At 43.2% G+C, this 23,488-nt stretch overlaps 1 protein-coding gene across 6 annotated transcripts in view; it reads left to right on the forward strand.

Annotated features, from left to right (window-relative positions):
• The first annotated feature begins 1,436 nt into the window (after nt 1–1,436).
• Nucleotides 1,437–23,488, forward strand: part of ARFGEF3 (ARFGEF family member 3) — a 99,657-nt gene continuing 77,605 nt past the window's right edge. For 4 of the 6 annotated variants that reach the window (XM_052784487.1, XM_052784489.1, XM_052784490.1 and 1 more), the window contains exons 1-4: nt 1,438–1,751; nt 2,896–2,947; nt 18,750–18,831; nt 22,583–22,714. In XM_052784487.1, the coding sequence (XP_052640447.1) occupies nt 1,667–1,751; nt 2,896–2,947; nt 18,750–18,831; nt 22,583–22,714 (351 nt within the window). In that variant the 5' untranslated portion in view covers nt 1,438–1,666. Of the gene's footprint in view, nt 1,752–2,895; nt 2,948–18,749; nt 18,832–22,582; nt 22,715–23,488 lie in introns of all 6 variants that reach the window. The other 2 variants (XM_052784485.1, XM_052784488.1) reach the window with 1 other exon arrangement.

The raw sequence follows: 23,488 nt of genomic DNA on the forward strand, positions 1-23,488 counted from the left end.
CCTTAGTATTGTAGCTCTAGGCATTCCCTATCCATCTCCAGACCTTTCTGGCATTCTAAATCCTTTTCTTCAGACACGAGTTTTACACTCTGGCCTTAAAATGCAACTATGGATTATGCATTCATTATACTTCTAAACACAAGCAGAATCAGCCCTTGTAAGCATTTGGAAAAAGGACAGCCTTTGAAAGCCCAATATCCTATGGGAAATGCTATGGCTGATTCACCAGGTGCCAATATTCTGTCTGGTAATTCGCAAGTGGCACCCTTCCAATTAGCGGTAGGAGACATAACGACTAATACTGCCAGCTGCTACCTGGACTGCCTTTCTTATCTGTTGTCTTTTTCTTTTCCTAGCCTGTTTGTCCTCTTGTATCTTTTGAGAGAGATTCTGCAACAAGACAAGGGCTTTAAAACACTAAATTAACATTAACTGATGCAGTCACAAAAAGGGCAAGCAGCATGTCCTAGAGATAAGGCAGGGAAACAACTGAAGGTGGCAGGAGTTTTGCTGGGTAGAAGCATTCGGTCCGAGCTAGCAGAGTGGCTCTTCTCTGTCCCAGGGGGCTGGCTTGTTGGGGGGACACAGCGGTGTGTGTTCTTCTGAAGGCACAGGTAAGTATGTTGAGTCGTGACCTTCTGCACCTGCCAGCTGGGGATAAAGGTGTAGGTCCTGCAGGGCTCCCAGCTATTTATTTGATGCCACCGATTTGAGAGGGTGACCAGTGCCTGCACACGTGTTGGCATGCAGGCCTCATTCCCTGTGTCCCTCCCCGTGTGGCTCTGCAGGACGCTGCGGGGGAGAGGGGCTGCCCTGCGGCAGGGCCGCAGGGAGAGGCGGCCGGGCTGGCGGAGCTGGGGAGCAGCAATCCATCCCTGCAGGCCGCGCTCAGCAGCGGGGCGGGGGGAGCTGGCCGAGCGGGCCCCCGCCTCGGCCCTGCAAAGCCCAGGAAGCGTCTCCCCACTCTGGACGCGGGCACGCCGCCCGACCCCGCGAGTCCACCGGCTGGAACCGCTGAGCCTAAACCGCAGGCGGACACCAAGCCCGCGCCTCCCGCTTTCTGGGGGCAGGCCGGGGCTGCCGGCGTCCCCCGCCCGCCGGCCAGGCCGCCGGTCGCCATGGCAACCGGCCAGGCCGCAGCCCGCCCGCCGCCTGCCCGCGCCGTGTTCCTCCCGCGGGGGCGGCCGCGGCCGCCGCCGCAGGGTCCAGGTCCGGCGGCGCCGTCCCCCGCTCCGCTCCCCGGGCCCTCCGCGGCCGGTGGCAGCCGCCGCCGCCGCCTCCTCTCCTCCCGGCGCCGGGAAGGGACTCCTCGCGCTCCCGGGGCGGGGGGAGGCCGCCGCCGCCGCCGTGCTGCGCCCGCGGCGGGCAGGGCCAAGCCCGGCCCCTGCCCGGCTGCGCCACCGGGGCCTGCCCGGGGTGGGAGAGGAGGAGGAGGGACTCCGCAGCGGCAACAACTGACGTGTCCCCGCCATGGAGCTCGGCGTGATTCATCAGCGGCGGCGGGGCGGCAGCGGGGTGCCGCGCACCGTCCCCGCGTAGGCACGGCCGCGGCGGGGGCAGCCCCGGCACCGCTCTGCCGCCCGCACCGCCCTCCTCCTCTTCCTCCTCCTCCTCGCCGCCTGCTCCTCTGCCCCCGCGGCTACGCGAGGATCCCGGGGGAGGCAAGATGGAAGAAATCCTGCGAAAGCTGCAGAAGGAGGCGTCGGGGAGCAAGCACAGGGCCATCAAGGAGAGCTGCACCTGGGCTATCGGTAAGGGGCGGGGGGCGCGGGCAGCGGCGCCGGGCTGACCCCGCCGCGGCGGGGCTACCCGCGGGGGAGCGGAGCGGGGCACGGCGCAGCCCTGAGTGTAGGAGCCTCCGATGGAGAGGTTTTGTAACGGCGGGGGCAGGGAGGCCCCAACAAACTTGTTCGGCGCTGGCCGCCGAGCCTCCAGCGGGTGCGGAGGGACCGGAGCGCCTCAGGCGGTTCAAAATGCCCGGGAGCTCCGCGCTGCTGGAAGGGGCTGTGGCACCTGCTGGCGGTCCCGGAGAGCATCCGTGTCCTTCGTCGTCCCTTCCCCCCCCCCCCCCCCCCGCCACCTGGCTCTGCTTCGTGGGTCTTGCGAGGCAGATACGGGTATCGGTAGCTATCAGTTTCTGTGTATGTGGACGGGTAGGGGTGTGTGTCTTCTCTAAAAGCTCCCACCCCACCCACCCTCCACCCCTTCCTAAATCATCGTAGAAAACCCCTCCGGTACAGTTTTCACTGCTGGCTTACATTCGGGATCTATTTTAAAAGCTGCATTTTTTTTTTTTTTTTTAACTGGATTCCATGAGCTCTTTTATCCTTGCTGTATAATGTTCAATAGAATGAGTTCTTCTTTTAAGGGAATATGAGCTTAGGTACATTTCAGCATCCACCCATTTTCAGAGATTGGCTGTGACTTGAAGTGCTTTTGACGCTAACTACTTATAATTGCTTTAAATTTTTATTTTTCATCCATACATAGCTACCACAATATGTGGTGGTTCATACCTGTTGCTGTTTTATTACTGGCCTTTCAGCTTGATGTTCCATGGGTTACTTTGTTAATTGTGTGTTAGCCTTGCACAGCAGCCATGCTAATATCCTCTATACTGTTCCAGTTTTAGTATATGTGCTGCTGAAGTGCTGATATGTGAGAGGGAGCTCACTGAGGAAAAGAGGGTACTCGATGCCTTCTCATTGGGCACCCAGTGTCCTGACAGATTGATGCAAAGCTGTGGTGACTTGGAGCAGCAGTGATTGTTGTTCTGTCAGCTGGAATAGGTGTAAACTTTAGGATTGTTGGTTCAGAGGCTGTAGCCAGATATATTACTATGGTTGAACTCAAAAGTTTCTTTTAAAAGCCCTATTGTTTCTTCTGGTTATACAGAAACCTTGGATTCTCCTGATGCTGCTATCAAGATACCTCCATATCAGCTAAGGTAAGAACATTTAATGTTGAATCTTGTGGAGCTGTGAGTATTCGTAAAATGGAAGTAAAAATTTGAATTAAAAGTGAGGTAGACAGAGGAGGGGGTTGAATCTATGTGATTTTTTTTAGTTTGTAGATGCACATATCTAGGCTGGTAGTAGTGGATAATTTGCTGATGAGCCGTTGGCCTCTAGCCATGAGTGAAATGCAAGGAAAGGTGTTAAAATGGGCATGTGTATGTATAATGGTGACACTTGATTAGAAAGGAGGGCTGTCTTATGGTCTAAAGAGTTTTCCTTCTAAATTACAGCCTTCAATATAAGTGATGATGCTTCTCAGTCTTCTCAGTGTGTTTGTTTTCTTTTAAATCTAGATCAGTTTTTGTTTACTGAAAATAAATATTCTAGAAACTGAAGGGTTATATCATCATATAGCTAGGACACTGGGTAGGAACTAAAATAATATAGTTTCTATGCCTATTTCCTTTAGCCTGCTATATTATCTTGAGTAAGCCTTCTCTCTTCTTCCTGCCTCCATTTGTACATCTATAAAATGGGGGAGCTGGCACTGCCCTCATTTGTAGAGCTATTTAAGATCTCATGTTGGAAATCTGATTGCTATGGAGAAAGTAAATAGGCAAAATTATTCACTGTCCCTTCTGTCAGAACCATTAGGAAGCATCAAAAGAAACTAACAAGTGCACTGTTCAAAACAGGAGGACACTGTTTCACACAGCTTATAGCTGAGATGTAAAATGCTTAGGCTTGCCTTATTAGAGAATGCAATGGATGCTAAAAAGTTTGCATGGGTTCAGAAAGCACCTCAACAAACCATGGAAGAAATTGTTTTGAAGCCTGTCAGACACAAAGGTACCCCTTCTTATTCAGAATTACTTTAGTCAGAGATGATTGAGTTTATAAGAGTATGTAGCGGTGCTGCTATAAATTTGGCCTGTGCTGTAGTCCTCCTAGATATCCACTATTAGCTGCTGACAGAGGTGATGCTTTTTTACCACTATATTACTCTCCTGGGAGTATTTTTATCACCTCATTACTCCCCACTGCTCTTTTCAGATATGCTCAGTGCAGCTTTGTGCATGGAAAATTAGGGATTGAAGAGCTAGTTATTCCAGAGCAGTCACCAAGCAGGGAAGAAATAAGAGCAGTTCTTTTGCTGCTCTAAAACCCTGTCAGCTGCAGTCCACAAGGGGCCTCAAGTCAATGGTGAATGGATGTAGCACAGGTCTGACGTGACCAGTGCCAGACACGTGCATTTCCAACACAGGTTGGGCAGCTGAGAACAGCTGGATAAGTAATTCCCAGTAGCTCCATTAGAATTGGATTATGTTTACTTGGCACTGTGGTTGGAGAAAACTTGGCTCTTTTATCTTCCCATTTATCACCCTCCATCTTTAATACAGTGAGTGGTCTCTCTGTTTTCAAGTACTATTCTCATTCCCTATGAATTAGTTAGCTGTTACCACATTTCTTCCTTTTTCACTTGCCTACTGCCTTTTTACAGATATGCCTGCCTTTTTCTCTTTTTCCTCCAATGTTCTTAATGTTGCATTTGTTTAGTTGGTTGTTTTTTTTTTTCCACTGTAAATCCTAATCTTTTTAAATAAAGCTAATACCTTCACAGGTGTAGCTATGATGAAGTAAGCTCTTAACGTTAGACTTGTCAGTAACAATGCAGTGAATATTACTGTACTCTGAGCTTACTCTTCATTCTCTGCTAACAAGCTACTGCCAGACTCCAGATCAGTACATTGGGCCACATCTTGGGCTGGAGTTCACCAGCATGATGTGCAAATTAGATAAAAGTTCATCTTTGCTTGTAACTTGTTAAAGAACAGCACTGTGATGGCTTTGTTCCTGACACTGTAAAAGAATAGACTTGAAAATAGAGCAAGTCAATGACCAGAAATACAGCCAAGATAGGTGCAGAATGGAGACATCCCGACCATGCCCCTTTCCTGTTTTCATCTTTATCAGGTGCAGATTGTATCATCTGCTGTACTACAAATCAGTCCCTGGCTGCTTATCCGCTTTGAATCTGCCGTTCATCTTTTCTGCTATAATATTTTTGAGTGTAGTAGCAGAGCCTGGTGGTATGTTCTGGAATATTCCATCATACTAGAGTTAGAGTGAAGATACATATAATCTTTCCACCAAGTAACCCTAGTCCAGAACTCAGATCTGAGATCCATAGTGGCAACATACCGAAAGTGTTAAAGGCAGTGTGGCAAATAGTTCAGGAGAAAAATACGTATTTGTGAGGTCTCTTAAAAAAGCAGCAGCTGAATGAGTATTTTGAGTACTGCATGTGCAGGGAGGACGTTCCAGTTTGTTTAGTAGGAAAATTTGGTGTGTCCTTAAAATATACTGGATACAAGGAAGGGACATCAGCACTTCTCTACAGTATTTTTGGGGAAGTTCATGATGTAGAGCACATCTATACTGCATAAGAATGGGGGACAGAGATTCGTGAGCTGCCACATCCAGTTGAGATAGATAGTGGCTGGGTTTCAGAAATAGCAAATCTAGTAAGTACCCCAATCAGTATTGTTTCTGTTTCTCCACAGAGCAGCGTCTGGCTTCCACTAGTCAGTTGTGCTGGTGTTACTGCCATTTAACAGGTTGTCCATGCCCTTACTTAAGTTCTTTTCCTTCTGGAACTGAAGAATGAAGTCTGCTCATGAGAATGAGAACGTGTAAACTGTATACTCCCTTTTTTTTTGACTTATAAAATAAAAGGCCATTTTCTGCTTTTGACACCACAGTTCTAGATGAGTAGAGGTTCTTCATAATGTTTTCTTTTAAAATAGTGGTCCTAGTGTGAGAATGGGGAGGACAAGATAACTCTTTGCATTTCCTCGAGATTATGACTAGTTGAGTTCAAGGGGGTTTTTACATGTATTATATCAGCTACATACTTATCTCCATGATACTGTTGGGGTAGATTAACTTCTATGTTCTGGCTTGCTCCTGACCTATCCATAGCTTCCTCTCTTGTGTTGGGCCTCTGTTACTGAACACTGGGCAGGCCACATTATAGTTCCCTGAAGTCTGTGCAATTAGTTAGGGGATTCAGCTGTAGCACTTGTATGGGAGCTGTTTCCAGCACTTGTCTGGTAGCAGTTTAGATAGCACATGTCTACTATGTTTGGGAGCACCTGGGGTACTTTTGCCCCAAGGGAGTGCAGTAGACTGGACATTCATCCTGGAATGTTATTCTTCAATTAGTTTGACAGAGATCTGTTGGGTGTATCTACAGGGAGCTAAATGATACTTTTGCTGTTCAGCTTCCTTTGATGTTAATTGGACTTATGAATCCAAATCCCAGTTAATGACCTTGCATATTAATTCTAGTGAGGGGCATTATTTAAATGTCTCGCTTCATAAAGAAATACAAATCTCCAACGAATACAGTTTCCCACAGAGTCCTGTCAGCTCTGCCTTGAGATAGGAATATGTGCGTGCTCTTTCAGGACTTTAACTTTTGATCAGAGTATTGAGCAAGGGTATCAAATAGTGAATATTAAAGTGGACCAGGATGGAAATGACCTTAAGTCAGTTCAAGTCTTTGCCATAGACATCCTGTGACTTCTTGAGAAGGGAGAGTCACATAACCCATTGGTAACTAGTCTGTTGTTGCCTGCCTAGTACAATGATGTTTGTCTCTGATGAACAGGTGTTGTGAAGGTTGGATATAGACTAAGTGCTTAAGGAGGTTGGATGAATGACTTATAAATAATGAATTAGATGAAAGGAATTGATGTGCTGGTGTTTTAATTGGTGAACTGATCACATGGAAAGTAGCTTAAGAGACATTAATGTTGTCTGCCAGCAAACAACTGTTCGCTACTAAGTTGGGCTGCATTCACTTCAGTATTTTCAAGGTGACAAATTCTGCCCTAAGGCCAACAACCTACACTGAACAAGTCTCTCTTCTTGGCTAATTCCTGGCCAGTTTCTCCACTGTGATTTTAGAGGCTGAAATATGATCCATAAAAAGTAACTGCACAGACACAAGAAGATGAGCCTTGAAAAAGAATGTTTGATCAGAGCAGTTTAATACTCGTGAGGATTATCTACATACCAGAGAATAAAATAAGAGACTAGACTGCACTTGCCAGTCACATACCGCTTTGAAAAAACTTGGGTTTACCAGAGTTTCTTGGAATGCTTTATGTAATTAAGTCATGCCTTATAGGCTAAGTAAAACTTAATGGCTTTCTGTCAGCACGGACTTGGTGCTGCAAAGAGGAGGTTGGTTGGGACTTCTGAGGGAGGCTGTGGCTTGGTGGGTAGTTTAGCTGTTGTGTTTTGGTGTTGCTGTCCTCACTGGAACCTGGAGTCTTATATACAGAAATTCTTACCATGTCCCTGCCATTCTTCGTTAGGAATTTTTTTTATTATCCTAAAGAGATGTTTCTTACAGTTCTAAGACATTTCCTGTAATTTCCAGGTCTTACTACTATCCTGTCATTACTTTTCTTCTGACCAGAACAATGGCAAATTTTTTTTTTTCCCCCCTTTTGTCAGTGTAGTAGAAGCATCACTGCCGACTTGAGTTTGAGCTGTTCTGTGGAGCTTGTGTGGCTGTTGTCTCTTTACTCCCAGTTAAATGTGGCTGGGTGCAGAAGAAGATGCATAGGCAAGAGTCTTAATAGTATAAATTGCTGTTCATGCTAGTTTAAAGTTTCCCCCGTGGACTTCAAAGTAATGGCCATGAGACCTATTGATGAGTGGTGCTCTGGCATAGTAACTGATGTAATTTGCATTCTTTCAAAGAAGAACCAGAAAGGCTTTCCAAATGCTCACTTCTCTTCAGCATATCTGTATACTGCACATCTCTGCACCTAAAAGTTGCACAAAGTAATTGAAATCGAATGGGGATACAGGCTCAAACCTTCAGGGCACCAATTCTGAGTGCCTAATTGGAGAGATACAGGTCCTGGCTTTCAGGGGTGCTGAGCATTTCCAAGTCCTGTTTGTGTTGGTAGCAGTTCCTATGTTCATTACTGCAAAAGCTTGCATCCCTCTGGTATTTCATATTGGCCTTTCAAAAATGGCCAGTATTTCTGGAGACTACAACTGGAAGGTCAGAAGTCAGTGGTGAGCAGGGTCTTCTTTAATAACCAGCTTATGTCCAGTTCTGTCTCTCCTGTTTGTGTCCCAGTCCTATTCATCTTGGTGCTACTTTTTGAGTGCAATTTGTGAACTTCGGGAAGCCAGTGCAATGAAGAGCAGTCAGGAATGGAAGTAAGCCTTAAAATTAGCTGAACTCTGAAATATCTATCCTCCTTGTATTTTTTTTTTTTTCTGTAGTCATGGGAATTTGGGGATGAAATGGGTAGTTCTACTCTGTCATTTATTTTTGTGTCTCTAGCTTTGCATCTGACATACTTCTTGAAGTAGCTGCAGCTTACAAACTCTTAAATAAAACAACATGCTCACTCATTTTAGCTTACATGTGCTCAACAAATAATAAAAGCAGTAAGTGTGGTGTGATCCTCACCAAACATCCAATGCCGTAGAGACTTCCAATGCACTTAGCTTTGCAGATAATTCATCCACTTAGAGAATCTTGAGGCTTGGGATGCATTTTGGCTTCTCCATTGTGAAGAAATACTTGTGATTTCATCATTTCATTCTTCTCCCATCAACTTTTGTTCATAATTTCTGTTTGTTTCTTTCTACTGGGAGAGAGTGGTTAGGGAAGCTGATATGTATAGCAGATCCCCTGACCAGAAGAAAGGAGAGGGGAAGGAGGAATGACTGTCACTGAGGTTTTTTTGGGGGGATGCTTTTAGCATATCTCTCTCTATTTTACTCTTTCTCATTTTTAAAACACTTTGCTTCCTGCTCTTGCTGCCACAACCACCTGGCATTAAGTGCTCCTGTTCTTTCCTCCTGAACATGACTGCTGGATATGTGACTCATGCTGCTCAACCATTACATGGTTGCTATCTGGCATTCAGCAAGTGGATGATGAGTTCCCTGGCAGACACGTGGCCAAGAAGAGATTCTAGTGGCAGTGTGGATTGCTGAGCTGCATCTCTTGTGTTGTCGGTTTACAGGCTGGGTCCAGGCTTTGGGGCACATTTGTGTAGCCCATTTGGTGTTTTGAATGGTGTATGTGCTCTGGTCTTGATTTAAAATGTTGTATTCCTGGTTCTAATGTTGAGGGGTGAGTGAGGGGAGGAGATTCTTGTTTAGAAAGGCAGTGTGGCACTGTCTGGTATGGTATTTGAATCAATCTGCATGTTTAATCTGGGATATGTAACTGGCCTTATTTCTTGTCTGATGGGCAGGTACAGCATCTGTTCTGGGACCCCAAAAGACAGCAGTGTTGGAGAGGAAAGGGCTGTATAGGGTCAGTTTCTGTCATGCATGTCTGAACTCTTGCTGTCAAGACAAGATTCCAAAAGTGTTGGAAGGCCTCTAGATCTAGGAGTCCCTAAAAACCTGTCAGCCAGGGTTATGGCTCTTGAAGGTATCAAAGAAGGTTTGGTATTGTCATGGGAGAAGGTGTGTGGTTTCTGAAAGATTATTTCCGTTGCTCTTATGTGTGGGTTTGTGTTGGTTGTTTTTGTTGTTTGTTTGTTTGTTTGTTTTAAAGGGCAGTGCTTGCTGTTTCTGAAACTAACTTTCTGCCCTTCCCGACGTTTTTTGTAGTAGTGAACCTTAATATTCACCACTGCTTTGGGTCTTTGTTTCTTTTATGGATTCTTCTGAAAGTTCATTCTAGATTTGTGACAAAAGCCCATAGTGTACTGGTTTGGGCTGGGCTAGAGTTGATTTTCTTTGTAGGAGCTGGTAGGGTGGGAGTGTAGAGCAGCTGGGTGGGGCTGAGCTGCCTATTGGGCTTAACCCCCAACATTCAGTTACTGTGGGATGTACATAATTCATTCAGTACAGGAATAGCACCAATAAAAGATGAGAACACTCATAGTTTTTAGTGTTTGTCTAACTTCTAACAACAAATGCAACTGAAATACTGCCCTACGGGTCTAAGGGTGGTAATGGGATAGCAGTGTGTGTGTTTGTTTTAAGTATCTGATCACTTTTAGTGATTGCAAAGGAGGAGAATGTGAGAACATCAGGAGGCTGTCAGTAATTGCCTTAGAGAATGAAATAGGATTGGGGGGATGGGAGGACCAGGGGATGGAAGAAGAGAAGTGGCACTGAAACTGAGAGGACTGTTTTCCTACTAAATGAGGCTTGACTCTGCTGTGGTCTTTGTGTGATGCTGTCTGTGCAAGTCATGACTTTTCTTTGTTTTGAAAACGAAGGGGTGAATGGGAATAATAAAAGTCTTTTCTCACAGTTCTTTTATTTACATTCCATGAAAAGTACAAAGCTGCAGGAAATATACTACCTTTGGTTTCCTTGAATGTTTGTTTGCTTAAGAAATTGAATATGCTAAGGTGCAGTGAGTATAAAATAACATAATGCATTGCAAATGTGGGGATATTTTTAACAGCCATCCCTTAGGTCTGTCAAGATTTAGCATTGCACTGCTGTGAAAGTTGAATGGAATTGCAGATTGCAGCATTAACCTTCAAAGTGTAACTAGTAATGACCAGAAATATAGCTCATCCTCCCATTTTTTCATCAGACTTTTGTAACTAACTCTATGCCATCCAGCTGTAATGGAGAAAATAAGGTCATTTGCAAGATGTCTGTGCTGTAGTACCTCTGTGTCTCTTTTCTGTTCCCTCAGTCCTACCCAGTCCCAGCATTGTAAAACTTCTCCTGATAGAAGTTTAATTCTCATAAGATGCTTTATTTTTTGTTTTCATTGTACTGAAATTTTGAAATAAAAATGTTTTCACTGGAAAAATCCTTAGCTTCCCTTCCAGGCTCAGCAAATAGAGGGAAGAAGAGGTTTCATGGAATAGCTTGATAAGCTTTCAAAATTGCAGGCTGAGCAAGCCCCATGTGTGTTCTACCTAAGGCCAGGAGGTATACACTAAGCATGGATGCTCTGCTCTTCACCTCATCTTCATGCTGTACTTAAAGTGATAATCAATAAAATCATCTAAAGGATACAGATTGCTTTATAATGAAGACCTTGTGAGGTTTACGTGTGTCATCAAATTCCTTAAGAGCAGAATTAGTGACTGTCATACTTTGTGCATGAAGGGCAAAAATCTACTGGGGTGGATGTTCCAGGGAGAGTGATGATAACGGATCACAGAGAGATTACAATACAGCTTTGGAGACTGGAAGCATCCTGATTATTATTTTGGCCTTGTCCACTTTAATATTGTGTAGAATCTTTTGTTGTCTCTCTTTTTCTCCTCTCAAGCAAAGGTACATCACGTGCTTGTTTTTTGTTTTGTTCTGTTCTGTTTTGGTTTCATCTTGACAACAGTGTCAGGCTCCTTTCTAGGAACTTTGTGTTTGTGTTGAAATCAAGATGTTATTAGCAAGTATAGCAAGGAAGCAAATGACCTTAGAAATGCTCTCCAGCTGAGTGACTGTGCTGAGCTATTTAATTATGATTGTATGAATTCTGTGGTCTCGGCTGCATTAGGCTAGATGGAAGATTAAATTGTTCATGTTTGCCTTTCCCATGAGTAGAGCTATGCTTCTGCTGTTATGGAAAATCCATTTCTCTTGGAAAGTATGTAAATAACAAAAATTAGAAATGCCACTGTGTCACTTTTTAATACCAAGCAGTACTAAATTGAAATCTCATTCAACATTCCAGGTTGAAAAATTGTTAAACTTCTAGCTCACAAACTGTATGAAGTTACATTTCAGCATTATTCCTCACTTCTTTTTCCCTGTGTCATTAAGCATCCTCTGCTAAGCAACTCATGTGCTTCCCTCCAGGGGCAGGTTCATTTAAGTGTTGGGTGAAATGATTACTTTGTGTCTTGGTTTGAAAAGCGAAGGGATTGAAGGGAAGAGGGAATACATGAAGCAAAGAGGAAGAAAAAAATTAAATACTGAGCTGGAGGAGAGACCCAGAGGGAACTCCAAGAGAGAGCTGATGTCAGCAGCTGAGGTGAGAGAGGATCAGATACGGAAGGAAAAGGAGAGTTAAACTTCAAGTCAGTCAAGAAGCCTTTCCATTGTAACTGAATAAAAGTGAAGAGTTTTGTACTGTGTGGGGAGAAAAAGAATGAGATTTTTTTAAAAAAGAAGCTGGAAGTGGTAAGGAAGAAAAATGAAAATGCTTTCAGCCAGAAATTATAAAGTTATTAGTAAAGGTGGAACCTCAACTGGTTATGTGACAGTCAAATCTCTTGACATGGGAAACATGCACAGAAGTGTCTCTACACTTGTGAGTAACTGGAGTAAAATCCAGGCCCTGCTGAAGCAAGTCAGAATTTATATCAACTTAGTATGAGAGCAGTCTCTCAACTGGTTTTCTTCAGGACCTGTAAACTGCAACACTGACTGCTTGTTCATTCTTATGTAGCACTGTAACACCACAGTTGTCTAACAGTGCATGATTGTCTTATAGTGGTATAGCATCATAAAGATAATTTATTGTTGTTTTGTTTTTTCTTGAAAAGGAGTGTTCTAACTGGAAGGCTTCAGATTTTGTCTTCTATCCTATTGCTTGAAGAGGTCTCTAAGTACAGTCACCAAACTTGTATTTGCATAGAGATACAAATTTTAGTGCTGGAGGGGTCTGTTGTAGTCATCTGGTCTGACTTCCTGCATTATGGAGGCATGAGAGCTTGCCCTGTATTTATACGCTGCAAACTCCACACTTCTGTCTGAGCTGGACTGTTAACACTCTTTGTAAGTAGGACAGTCCTATTTCTGCTGCAGATAAAATTGATCATTTCTCTGGAATGTGAGCAAGGACTTAAAATCTTTCTTCTTGAAGAGCTGTTGCTTGAAAAAAGATTTATTTATTTCCTGTTTCTCTTCCAGGTTTTCAGTACTTCCATTATGAACCATGAAGTTGTTGGTGGTGTTCTATCATCATTCTCTAAGCTAGCACAGGAAAAGAAGGGTTATGGATATTTCTACTTTTATATGTACATGTGTTCATATATATACTGCTGTAATTTGTTTTACACAAATTAAGTTGTCCCCTTTTGTGTAGGGACAGTATTTGCTTCTGTTTGGTTTATTTAAGGGTAGCAGCTGGAAGTACCTCCAGAATTTCAAGAATTCATGTTTACCATTTATTTTCTATGGTGGGCCAACTTTTCTGCTTGACTAAGTGAGGCTAATGGAGTTACAGGCTGTGATACTTTGTTCATTAAGCAGCCAAGGCTGAGAAGCTCAACTGTCAGTGTTACTCTGACTGAAAAATGTCAGACTCTGGCTATGACTGTTATCCTGCCTAACAAACAGCATATTAGAAAATGGCAACAGCCGTGAATCAAATTCTTATCTGTTCTTTGACTGAGCTGTGAATTATGCTATGGAATGCAAATTACATGCTAATAAGGCCCTGAGGTTCTGAATTTTGCTTCTCCTATGTAATTTTCAGGGGCAAGGTAATGCAGAGAGATGTCTTATTTTTAATCTTTATTTTTAATCCCATTTTTGAAAGTTAATGTGGTTATCACCATTTGCATGAAGGGAAATAACTCTTATGGTGGTGACAAATACTTCATTTATACTGCCCCCTTCCCTAAGTCAGTATGGTGGAGGTGAAGGTAGGCCATAAGACTGTGTTCCAGGCACTAACCAGGAGTTAAGACTGGGCCATTTCCTATCTGCATTACAATTTTCATCATGAGAGTGAATTAATGAGCCATTATTCTCTTCTCTTCTCACTGAAGGCTTTTTCCACTACAATGAGGATAGAAAGATTTTTATGATCTCTCTGCTTACAATAGTGATCTGTCTTGCTCTGACCTTTTTGGCAGTCTGTTTTGACTGACCTGTCTTAGCATCCCTTGTGACAGACCTGCAGGGAAGGAGGTAGGTTGATGAGCCACAGCAAACTCAGACAATTAGAAAGGTCGTTGTAACCCAGTGTGCTGAATATAAAGGCTATTTACATTCTCATGACTCATTCTGCAGTTTGAGAAGCTGACAGTTGTGGAGTGGGGTAGCTCAGGAAGGACAGCCTGTGATCCTGGAGATACTGGTCCTGGATTACGCACATGGCTCTGTCTCTGACCTTTCTGCTTGACCCTGGGCAGGTCGCTTGGGATTCAGTCCAGATACCATGGAGGTCTAGTGGCAAAACTCCAGGTAGCCTCAGTAGGAACAGGACTGAGTCTTTGTCCTTGGTACTCTCTGCTTACTCCGTTTTGCACGTAACAAGGTCCCCACTTACCAAATGCTGTTTTCTCTAATGGAGTGCCTGTTAGTGCAAATGGCTAATGGCTTCTAGTGATCTTAGAATATATATTATATATATTTTATTTTATTTTTTTAATTGGTCTTCTGGGTCAGGACAGGAGGGTGCTTGGCGCTCTTTGTTTTGAAGGGAGGGGACTGCCATCACATTATGCTCATTTGTTCAGTGTTTATGTGTTATACCAGATTTAAATAGAAATGTTGTGATTAGGAAAGCTGTTTCATGTCTCTGCAATTACTTTCTGTGCTGTAAAATCATTCTTCCAGACTGTTGTTCTGTAGTGGCTCTCACCATGTCCTTTGCACAGGTGACCTTAGACAACAGCAGCAGGTAAAGAGTGATCCCTGTCTTCTCTTCTGCTCAGGGAAAGAACACTACAGCCAGGATCTGTTATTACTGCCTCTCTCTTCTCCCCCCACCCCTTTTCTTTTTTGGGGCATGTGTGTTTGTGTTTGTTTTGTTTTGTTTTTTAAACTGAGCTGTCTTTTGACAGCACTGCTGGGTGGACATATCCTGAAGCTTTTGGTGGCTTCCCCTCCTCCAAGTCAAAGGTGCTCCCTTCCTTTCATGCCCCCCTCGGTGTTGTACTTGACTCGTCTCATTCAGGGTTAAGTTGGTATTTCTGCTTAAAACTGTTATGTGTATCTATATCCACACCTGCATGCATCTGCATGGAAACTTAGGAGTTCCAGTGTGAAACTAGTTTCTGTACATAAATGGGAAACATTCTTAAATGTGTTTTGAAGTATATTGATGTGCACTAGTTTATTCTGAGAACTTCACATATGTAAAACGTCTTGCATGTGTAGCACTACAAAACCTGAATGAATTGTCACTTGACAGTATAGAACTGCAGACAGTGGAGTAAGCAATGAGATCCCATGGTGTGGGACCACTCAAAACAGGGTAGAATTATAAAAGGACTGTAAGGTATAAGAGGAAACCTCAATCACTTTCTTCATTGCACTCTGAGACCAAATTCTGGTCTGCATTATCTCTTGTGCAGCCTAATGGAACTCAGTTCTTAAGTGGTAGACCTTAGTAGGGACTGACTGTGTTAATTTACATCATCCTCTCCCATTCTGCCTGAGGATTATCTGCTGTGTCCTTCTGTGTTCTTGTACTAGCAGATGATGCATTTAAATGACAGGTCGAACTGAAGTGAGGAAGATGCTTAAGCTAATCCAACATTGTGAGGTATCTCTGCAGGTGTTTTATAGCTGTAGCATGGAAATGCTAAAGATTTAATTGGCTGAGTGTGTAACAAGAACAGGAAATGACACAATGGCAGTTCATTTTCTCCGAGAATACAGTGGGAACACAGGCTGCAGCAACCTTAATTAGATTTTCAGCTAAACATTTTTAGCAAGGATGGGAAGTTCAGCTAATTGAATCTGTTCTCATTTCCATCCTCCTGTTTGTCATTTTGTGCTCTTCATTTTGGGAGATATCTCAAGAAACAGCTCATTGTTCTCTGTGTATGTGATGACAGATGGTAGACAACATGCTGATGTGCAGGGTAGCTACACACAAGCCAGAAGAGCTCCCACCTGTCTTCATTATAGTGAAACTGAACTGGATCCACTCCAGTGACTTATGACTGCCTTCCTTTTCCCCTCTCCTCCCAGTCTCCAACCACTTTAATATGAGAATAAGTTTGTTGTGTGTTAATAATGCCCCAAATGCTTATATACTGTGGCAGTGAACTGTAGAAAGTCTAAAAGAAATGTGGTGTTCTGCCCTGAAGAGGTGCAGGCCTAAATAATCATCAGTTTGTAGCATCCCTGCAGTTAGTACTATATACTAGTGTGATTTTTTTTTTTTTTTTTTTTCCTTTTCCTTCCTCCTTTTTTTTCTGTGTTTGTCTGGCTGATTGAGTACCAGTTAATGCACAGGTATCTTGTTTTGGCACCTGTTGATCTACTAATTTCAAATGTGAATTCTCCCCCAGAGGGTGATAGTGAAAACTTCTTTTAAAAGAGAGAGGATGTCAAAGTCACAATGTGAAAGTTAGCACTTAAAGGTGCTTTGTGGGTTAGAGATGTATTGCTGTGGCACCTCTCTAAACTAGAAAGTCCTGTCACAATTTACCTGCATGCTGCGTATGTTCCCAGGTCCAGGCAAAGCTGATGGTAGATACATAGGCGGTAGCCAGGTCTGTACTGGCTGGAGGATTACTGTCTGAACCCTGGAGTAAATGTTTTGGCAGTTTCTGTAGATCTGGATGATATGACACCCTGAGGAAATATTTCCTAGATGTTCTGTAGTTCAAGCTGTTTTGGATGCTAAACTCACCAGTTTTAAGAGTCCTTCTAGTTAAATTGATTCTAGAAACACTCAAGAAAGGACCTTCTGAGAAAATTGGGCTTTCTGCCTGCCTGTTTCTCAGAATATCTTAAATGAAGCAAATGGTTAGCTTTTAGTTAGAAACTTATTTTAAGATACACATGTAGTCTGCTTCAAGTTCTTTAGAAATCTGCATAATTCATGGTTTTTTGAAAAAGCTTCTTGCAATGTTACGCCAAATGGCCTTTTACAAATACCCATAACCTGGGAAGAAGGTACAAATATGAAAAGACCTGCAGATTCTCAAGAGGTCTTTGCCAAGTACAGAAGCTTGCTAGATTGCTTAACTGAGCCACGCTTGTGACTCTCAGGTCTTTAATTTATCATTAAAGGAAGGGGTTGCATTCAAAGAGCAAATAGCAGATTTGTGCCCCTTAGGGTAGTTTGTGATTTGGGCTTCTTTGGGAAAGGAATACCAACTGAACACACCCAAAGTAGAGTTGACTTTTCAAAGTGGACATTCAGTCCCCTCTGCAAGCAGGATCCACTGAAGGAGTTACAAGCTGGGTTCCCCAAAGCTGAGATGGCCAGCGTTTGGTAATCTCCATTTAAGTTTTTTAAAAAGCAAGTTCAGGTTGTAGACTGCCAGTGTCAGAGGGAGGTTTGTAGGTTATGGGCAGACTGTGGCAAAGCATGACTTTAGGTAGCTTTGACAATATATCTGAAACTCTGGTAATCACTGTTGCTCAAACCTAGGGCTTCTCCTTAGTTATGAAGGGAGGATTTGCGAGAGGAGCAGAATATGCATGCTAGTCTACTGCATGTGTTTCATTCATGTCAGAACTTGAACCTTTAGAATTGTAGGAGAGTTAGTCAATACTTTTATTTTTATATACTTTTGAGCAAATGAACTATTTATCATTGGGTCAACTGAAACTAAGTGAATTCAGGTCAAAGGCAGCTCACAGGAGCAAAAGGGGGAAAACTCTTCATTTTGGTATTTTTAGAAATTAAACATCTTTGACTCTGCTTTGAAAAGACAGGGGGTTTGGGTGTGTGTTTGAATGCATTAGAACTTGACAAAGAACAACACTCCAAATGGAACAAGTCAGTGCTTTTTGGTTTCCAGTTGGGTAAGAAAAGACTTGGGTATTTGTTTTCTGTTCCTTCTTACCTTGCACATGTTTGTGTCTATGAGAGGAAGTTAATGTAATTCCAAAAGGGCTCCTTTGGGTGCAATGCAGACAGTTGGAGAACTAAGACTCTTAAGAGCTGGCACAGAATGTTTTGCCATAAGCAAGTATGTCTACACAAATGCAAAAATAGACTCTGTAGGTACAGGTAAGTGCCTCATGATATGTGACCTAATGAAGTGTTGCAAACCTTCAGGGAGCCTGCAGTTGGACATGGGCTGAATATCTCTGATCAGGAATGAGTTTCCTGACAACTAGCAGGATTTACTTGAAGGGCTTGTGATTACTAGGTGTTCATTAGATGCTGCAGCCCTTCTCTGGTAAGGAGTAAAGAGAGAAGTCACAGCTCCAGGCACTGTTTGGTTTGGTCACCAAATAAAAAAAAAATTGGTATCTGAGCACTGAGTCAAAAGCATCTAAAATACTATCCTAATTAGTGATTTATTTTAATATTAAAAAACGGTGTTATTCTGTAATCAAAGTACAGCTTAGTCATAGTTCTAGCACATGCTAATTCAGGTGTAAACCAAACTCGGTGTACATTTGCTTTTGTCTACCCCAGTTATATTTGGAGGGAGCTAACGTGACAGGGCACACTGTACTGTAGAGGAGTCCACAGACCAAAACTTGACTAACAGAAAGTGGATTATGAAACCACTTTTCTGGCAACTTGAATATTAAACAGAAAGTAAGTGACTGAAGTGTAATGCTTATCACGCTGAGTTGAAGGACCGCTAGTGATCTGTGAATCCCATCTTTATGCTTTGCACATTCATGCATGCACACAGAGGGCTAACAGTTGGGAAGTATTTTGTGAAATTTCAATTAAAAGGCCATTCTTAACAGTATGTGAAAAAATATGCCAGCTTTCTTTAGAGAGTAAAAGTGCTTCACAGAGTTGTGAAATTCTCCTTGATTACTGCATGCAAGTGTTATCTTACTGAAAGTGATACAACCCTTCTGGAACGTTACTCCTTTGAATACCAATTTTGGTTCCATTGTTCCCTCTCACTTTTTTATTTTTTTAATTTTCCTCAGGGAGAAGTGTCTCCTTCCTCTCCAACTGGCTCTGGAATCAAAGAGCATGAAGCTGGCCCAACAGGCTCTAGCAGGGATGCAGGTATGCCTTTAGAGTGGGGGTGTGTTAGTAGGCAGTGGATGTCAAGGAAATCTATGCTTTTCTTTTGAAAAATACTACAGAAAAAGTGTCTGTCCTCGGGTGGACTGAAAAATAATGTTCATGTTTCTGTAACAGTGTTCAGAAGTTAAGATGCAAGTAAAGGCTGGTGATTCTGTAGAAGCTAAAAATGTTCTGCAGATAGGTGGGAGTTCCCAGCTTTCAATGTTGAAATGGAGATGTACTCTTTCTTGTGTGTCCCTGGGCTACTTTTAGTAAGCCTTGCCACTGCTAAATATCTTAGAAAGTAAACTGAGTCAAGTCTTGCTGTTTTCTTTGATTAGAAGAGAGGACTGCAGTGCTTGAAAGATAGAGAGGTTAATAAAGGATCTGGGAGCTGCATTCTCTATGTATGGGCACTTTCCAGGGTTTTTTGTGCACTGAAAACAGTAGGAGTAGCATCTGATTTGGAAGTTTATGAAATTGCAAAAGAAAACAACAGAGCAGCACAAGCAACAAAAAGACTCTCTTGGGTTTGACAGTATAAAAACTAAAGCAGTTTACCCTTCTTTTAATTGGACAAATGAGTACATATCAGTAAATACTTATCACTAGGGGGATGCTAGTTGTGGAAAAGGCTCACACACTGCTGGGGCGTAAAATGCATGCCACCATTTTCCGAAAAGAAATTTCTCCCTCAAAGGCCAAGCCTGAAGTTGTTTTGGGAGTATAACAATGTAAGTGGATCATTCAAATTCACTTAATTCAGTATGTGAGGTGTCAGGCATTTGGTTAGAGAGTGCCCGATATTGGGGCACAACATGGAGGCTCTGGCTAAGGAAAAAAGGTACATTCTGAAGGGTTCCTGTAACTATTGGGCTCTGTCAGAAGACACATATCACCTTCTTGCAGCGTAGTACTCTGGTCCCACTCCGAGATCCTGTGCCCTGTGTTTCAGATATATGAGAGGTGGCAGGGGGATTGCTTTTAAAGTGAAAGCAACAGTAGACAGTGGGACTTGAACGTATGTCTGCTCTTGTACTGGTGCAGGTATCCCAGTTAGAAGAACATTGTAGAGTGATGATCAAGAATAGTGGAGGAATTATGAATGGCCCACTCTCCAGTGTAGTATAACTTCCTTGGGAACACTCAGTGAAGATAAATTTTATCTTTTTACTCTTCTAACTTGCTGCACATACACTTGAGTTCTGCAAGAAATGGAATTGCAAAGTTGCAGATTTGCAGCCTGCTACCTTAAATAAGAGTGTTACCTCCTATCTAGAAGCCTAAAAAGGTAATCCAGGCAACAATACAGTCCTTCTTCTGCATTTATGATATGTGAAATTTTATGAAGGACAAAAAGGAAACCACACAACTGATGCTATGGAGGTAGGTTAAAAAATAGGATAAAAGTAAAAAAATGAGATGAAGTACAACTTGAATTTACTAAAAGTAGGTCACAGGATCACATGATGGTGGAGGTTAGCAGGGACCTCTGGAAGTCATTGGATCCAACCCCACTGCTCAGGTAGGGTCACCTATAGCAGGTTGCCCAGGACCATGTCCAGATGGCTTTTGAATATCTCCAGGGATGGAGACTCCACAACCTCCCTTGGCAACCTGTGCCAGTGCTCGGTCACCCTCACAGTAAAGTGTTCTTGATGTTCAGAGAAAACCTGTGTTTCAGTTTGTGCCCGTTGCTTCTTGTCCTGTCACTGGACAATGCTGAAAAGAGCCTGGCTCTGTTCACTTTGCACCCTCCCTTCAGGTACTTATGTACATTGATGAGATCCCCCCTAAGCGTTCTCTTCTCCAGGCTAAACAGTCCCAGCTCTGTCAGCCTTTCCTCTAAGAGAGATGCTCCAGTCCCTTCATCATCTTAGCGGCCCTTCCCTGGATTCTCTCCAGTAACTCCATATCTCTCATACCAAACTAAACATTCTCCTTTATATAGAAAAACATATTTTCCTTGTACATTGAGTTAAATCTCATCAGGCTGTACAGTGCTAAAACACTTGATATACTACTATGTGGGAAATCCTTTAAAATGTTGTTGCGGGTTAACCCTGGCTGGCAGCTCAGCTCTACCCAGCCACTCACTCAGTCCCTCTCAGTGGGATGCAGGAGAGAATCAGAAGGGTAAAAATGAGAAAACTCATGGGCTAAGACAAAGTTTAATAGGGAAAGCAAAGCTGCGTGCACAAGCAAAAGAATATAAGGAATTCATTCACTACTTCGCGTTGGCAGGCAGGTGTTTAGCCATCCCCAGGAAAGCAGGGCACCATCATGTGTAATGGTTACTTTGGAAGACAAATGCCTTAACTCTGAATGTCCCTGTCCTTCCCCTTCTTCCTTCTTTCCCCAGCTTTTGTTGCTGAGCACGGTGTCATATGGTATGGGATATCCCTTTGGTCAGTTGGGGTAAGCCATCCCAGCTTTCTCCCCTGCCAATCTCTTGTGCACCCCCAGCCTACTTGCTGGGGGGCCAGTGTGAGAAATGGAAGGCCTTGATGCTGTGTAAGCTCTGCTCAGCAATAACCAAAACATGAGTGTGTTATCAATGCTGTTTTGGTCACAAATCCAAAATACAGCACCCTGTGAGCTCCTATGAAGAAAGTTAACTGTGTCCCAGCCAAAACCAGTACAAGTGTACAAAATAAGAAGTAGGAATGAACCAGTGAAATGTGCTACAGAGCTGAAGCTGGGAAGGAACATCAGTACAGAAGCAGAATGTACAGGGCGAAGTGGGCTGCTCAATGTCTGCACTGGGACAGAGCAAGGTTGTGTTCCTGGGAACTAAGACAAGGTAGTTTTGCTCTGTCATGGGAGGTTCTAAGAAGACTGGAGCTGGGAGAAGACTTGAGTGGGTACATCTATTGCAGGATGCCTGCTACTAATAAGAGGCACCCATGAGGGTGGTTATAGACTAAATGGAAGAGGCATTTCTAGCAGAACTCTGAGGAAATAGTGCCACTGGCCATGTTGGGAGATACTGGCTCAAATACAGGCTTTTTCCAGGCAAAGGAAATCTGATCAGTCTAAAACATTCAGTCTGAAGTTCAGTCAATTTGTATTGAAGCACTCCTATATATGTTTGTGGTCCTCATGCCAGTCACTTGCTAACAGTACTCTGCCTTCTGAGGACTTGCTTGCATCCACTATTAGTCAACTTCTGAATGACACAAAACACATCTTGTCAGTGACATCTCCACAGCGCTTGTGCTCTGTGCCCTATTGGAGTGAGTGGGATGATGACTGACTCTGTCTCCTGCTGGGTAGGGTATCCGATAGCACTAGTTTGAGGCCAGGATACTAGCCTGAGTTGGGGGGGGGGGGGGGGGGCGGGGGCGGGTTGGTGGTGTTTTTTGGGTTGGGGTGATGCGAGGGTTCCACCCTCTCCCTGCTTCTAAAACCTTGATAGGTTTTGCTGAGGGCATTACTTGGAGTGGTTTATGATCTCTTGCGTCAGTTACTAATGTCTGCTTTCTTCTGGACACTGGAGAAGTGGGGTGGGGAAAGAAGATACTGGAATGGCACCTGATTCAAAAGGTATTAACTGTCCCCTCATTGTGGCACAGATCTTCCAGTTTTGCTGTATTTTCATATTTTAAATTATTGGATCAATTTGAAATTTGTACATAGAAAACCTAGTCACCGTAGTACCAAACACTCATAGTTAGGTGTAGTAGTTTACAGCAGAATTGGGCAGAGGCAGTTTTGTCTGAACATGTACGTTGCCATTTTCTCTCTGCAGAAGCTGCTGTCTGATGAGAGGTTTGTATCCGTGGAAACAGACTCAGATGAGAAACAGTTGCTTAATCAGATGCTGAATGCTGTCAAAGTGACTCCTTCGCTCAATGAAGACCTGCAGGTTGAAGTGATGAAGGTTAGTGTTTCACACACGTCAGTGCTTGCAACAGAGGCTGCATGACTGAATGCTGGGGTTAGCAAACAAATTAGCTGTTGCCTTGGAAATCTTGACCTTAAGACAGTATTTGATTCCCTCCTTCCTGCTGGCAGATGTCAGTTGTTTTCATTTCTACTTGGTTTGTGTTGCCCTGGGTTAAATAGGAGATAGTTTATATTAAGAGTCAGTGCACTGGTGGTCCCAGTTTCAGCAACCTGAAACAGGACAATCAATTCACTCCATGGAAGTTCACAGATAAAAATGATTTGTAGATTTGGAAGTTTGTGTTTGATATTGAGCTTTAGTGCTCATGACATGGGCTGTGCAGGTTTGTAATTTTGAATTGTGTGTGCATAGGTGCTTTCTAGTTTGTTAGCTATATGTTGTCTTTGAAAAATGCTAATGATGGAACATGATTTGTTTAGGCACCAAAATGTTCCTGGGCTAGTGCATAAGGGAAATTATTGTTTTGTACACTCAGTGAAAACTTCCATTTCTAGAAATGCTTTAGCATTCTCCTGTGTGTTAGGAAGCTCAGCTGCCGGGAGGTGCTATCGAATTTCCTTGCCCTGTCATTGTGTTGGTTGTATGACTTGCCAGTACTGCCATAAAAAAACGATGTCTAATACCTGTATTATTTGTGTGAAGCAATATGGTGGTGGATAGTTCTCAGATGTTTGGGTATAAACTTTGTACTACAGGGTTTGTTGTGCTATAGCTGATCATTGGTCGAAACTATTTTGGAACAAACCT

This window comes from Harpia harpyja, chromosome 4 (genome assembly GCF_026419915.1).
Source record: "Harpia harpyja isolate bHarHar1 chromosome 4, bHarHar1 primary haplotype, whole genome shotgun sequence".
Taxonomy (NCBI): domain Eukaryota; kingdom Metazoa; phylum Chordata; class Aves; order Accipitriformes; family Accipitridae; genus Harpia; species Harpia harpyja.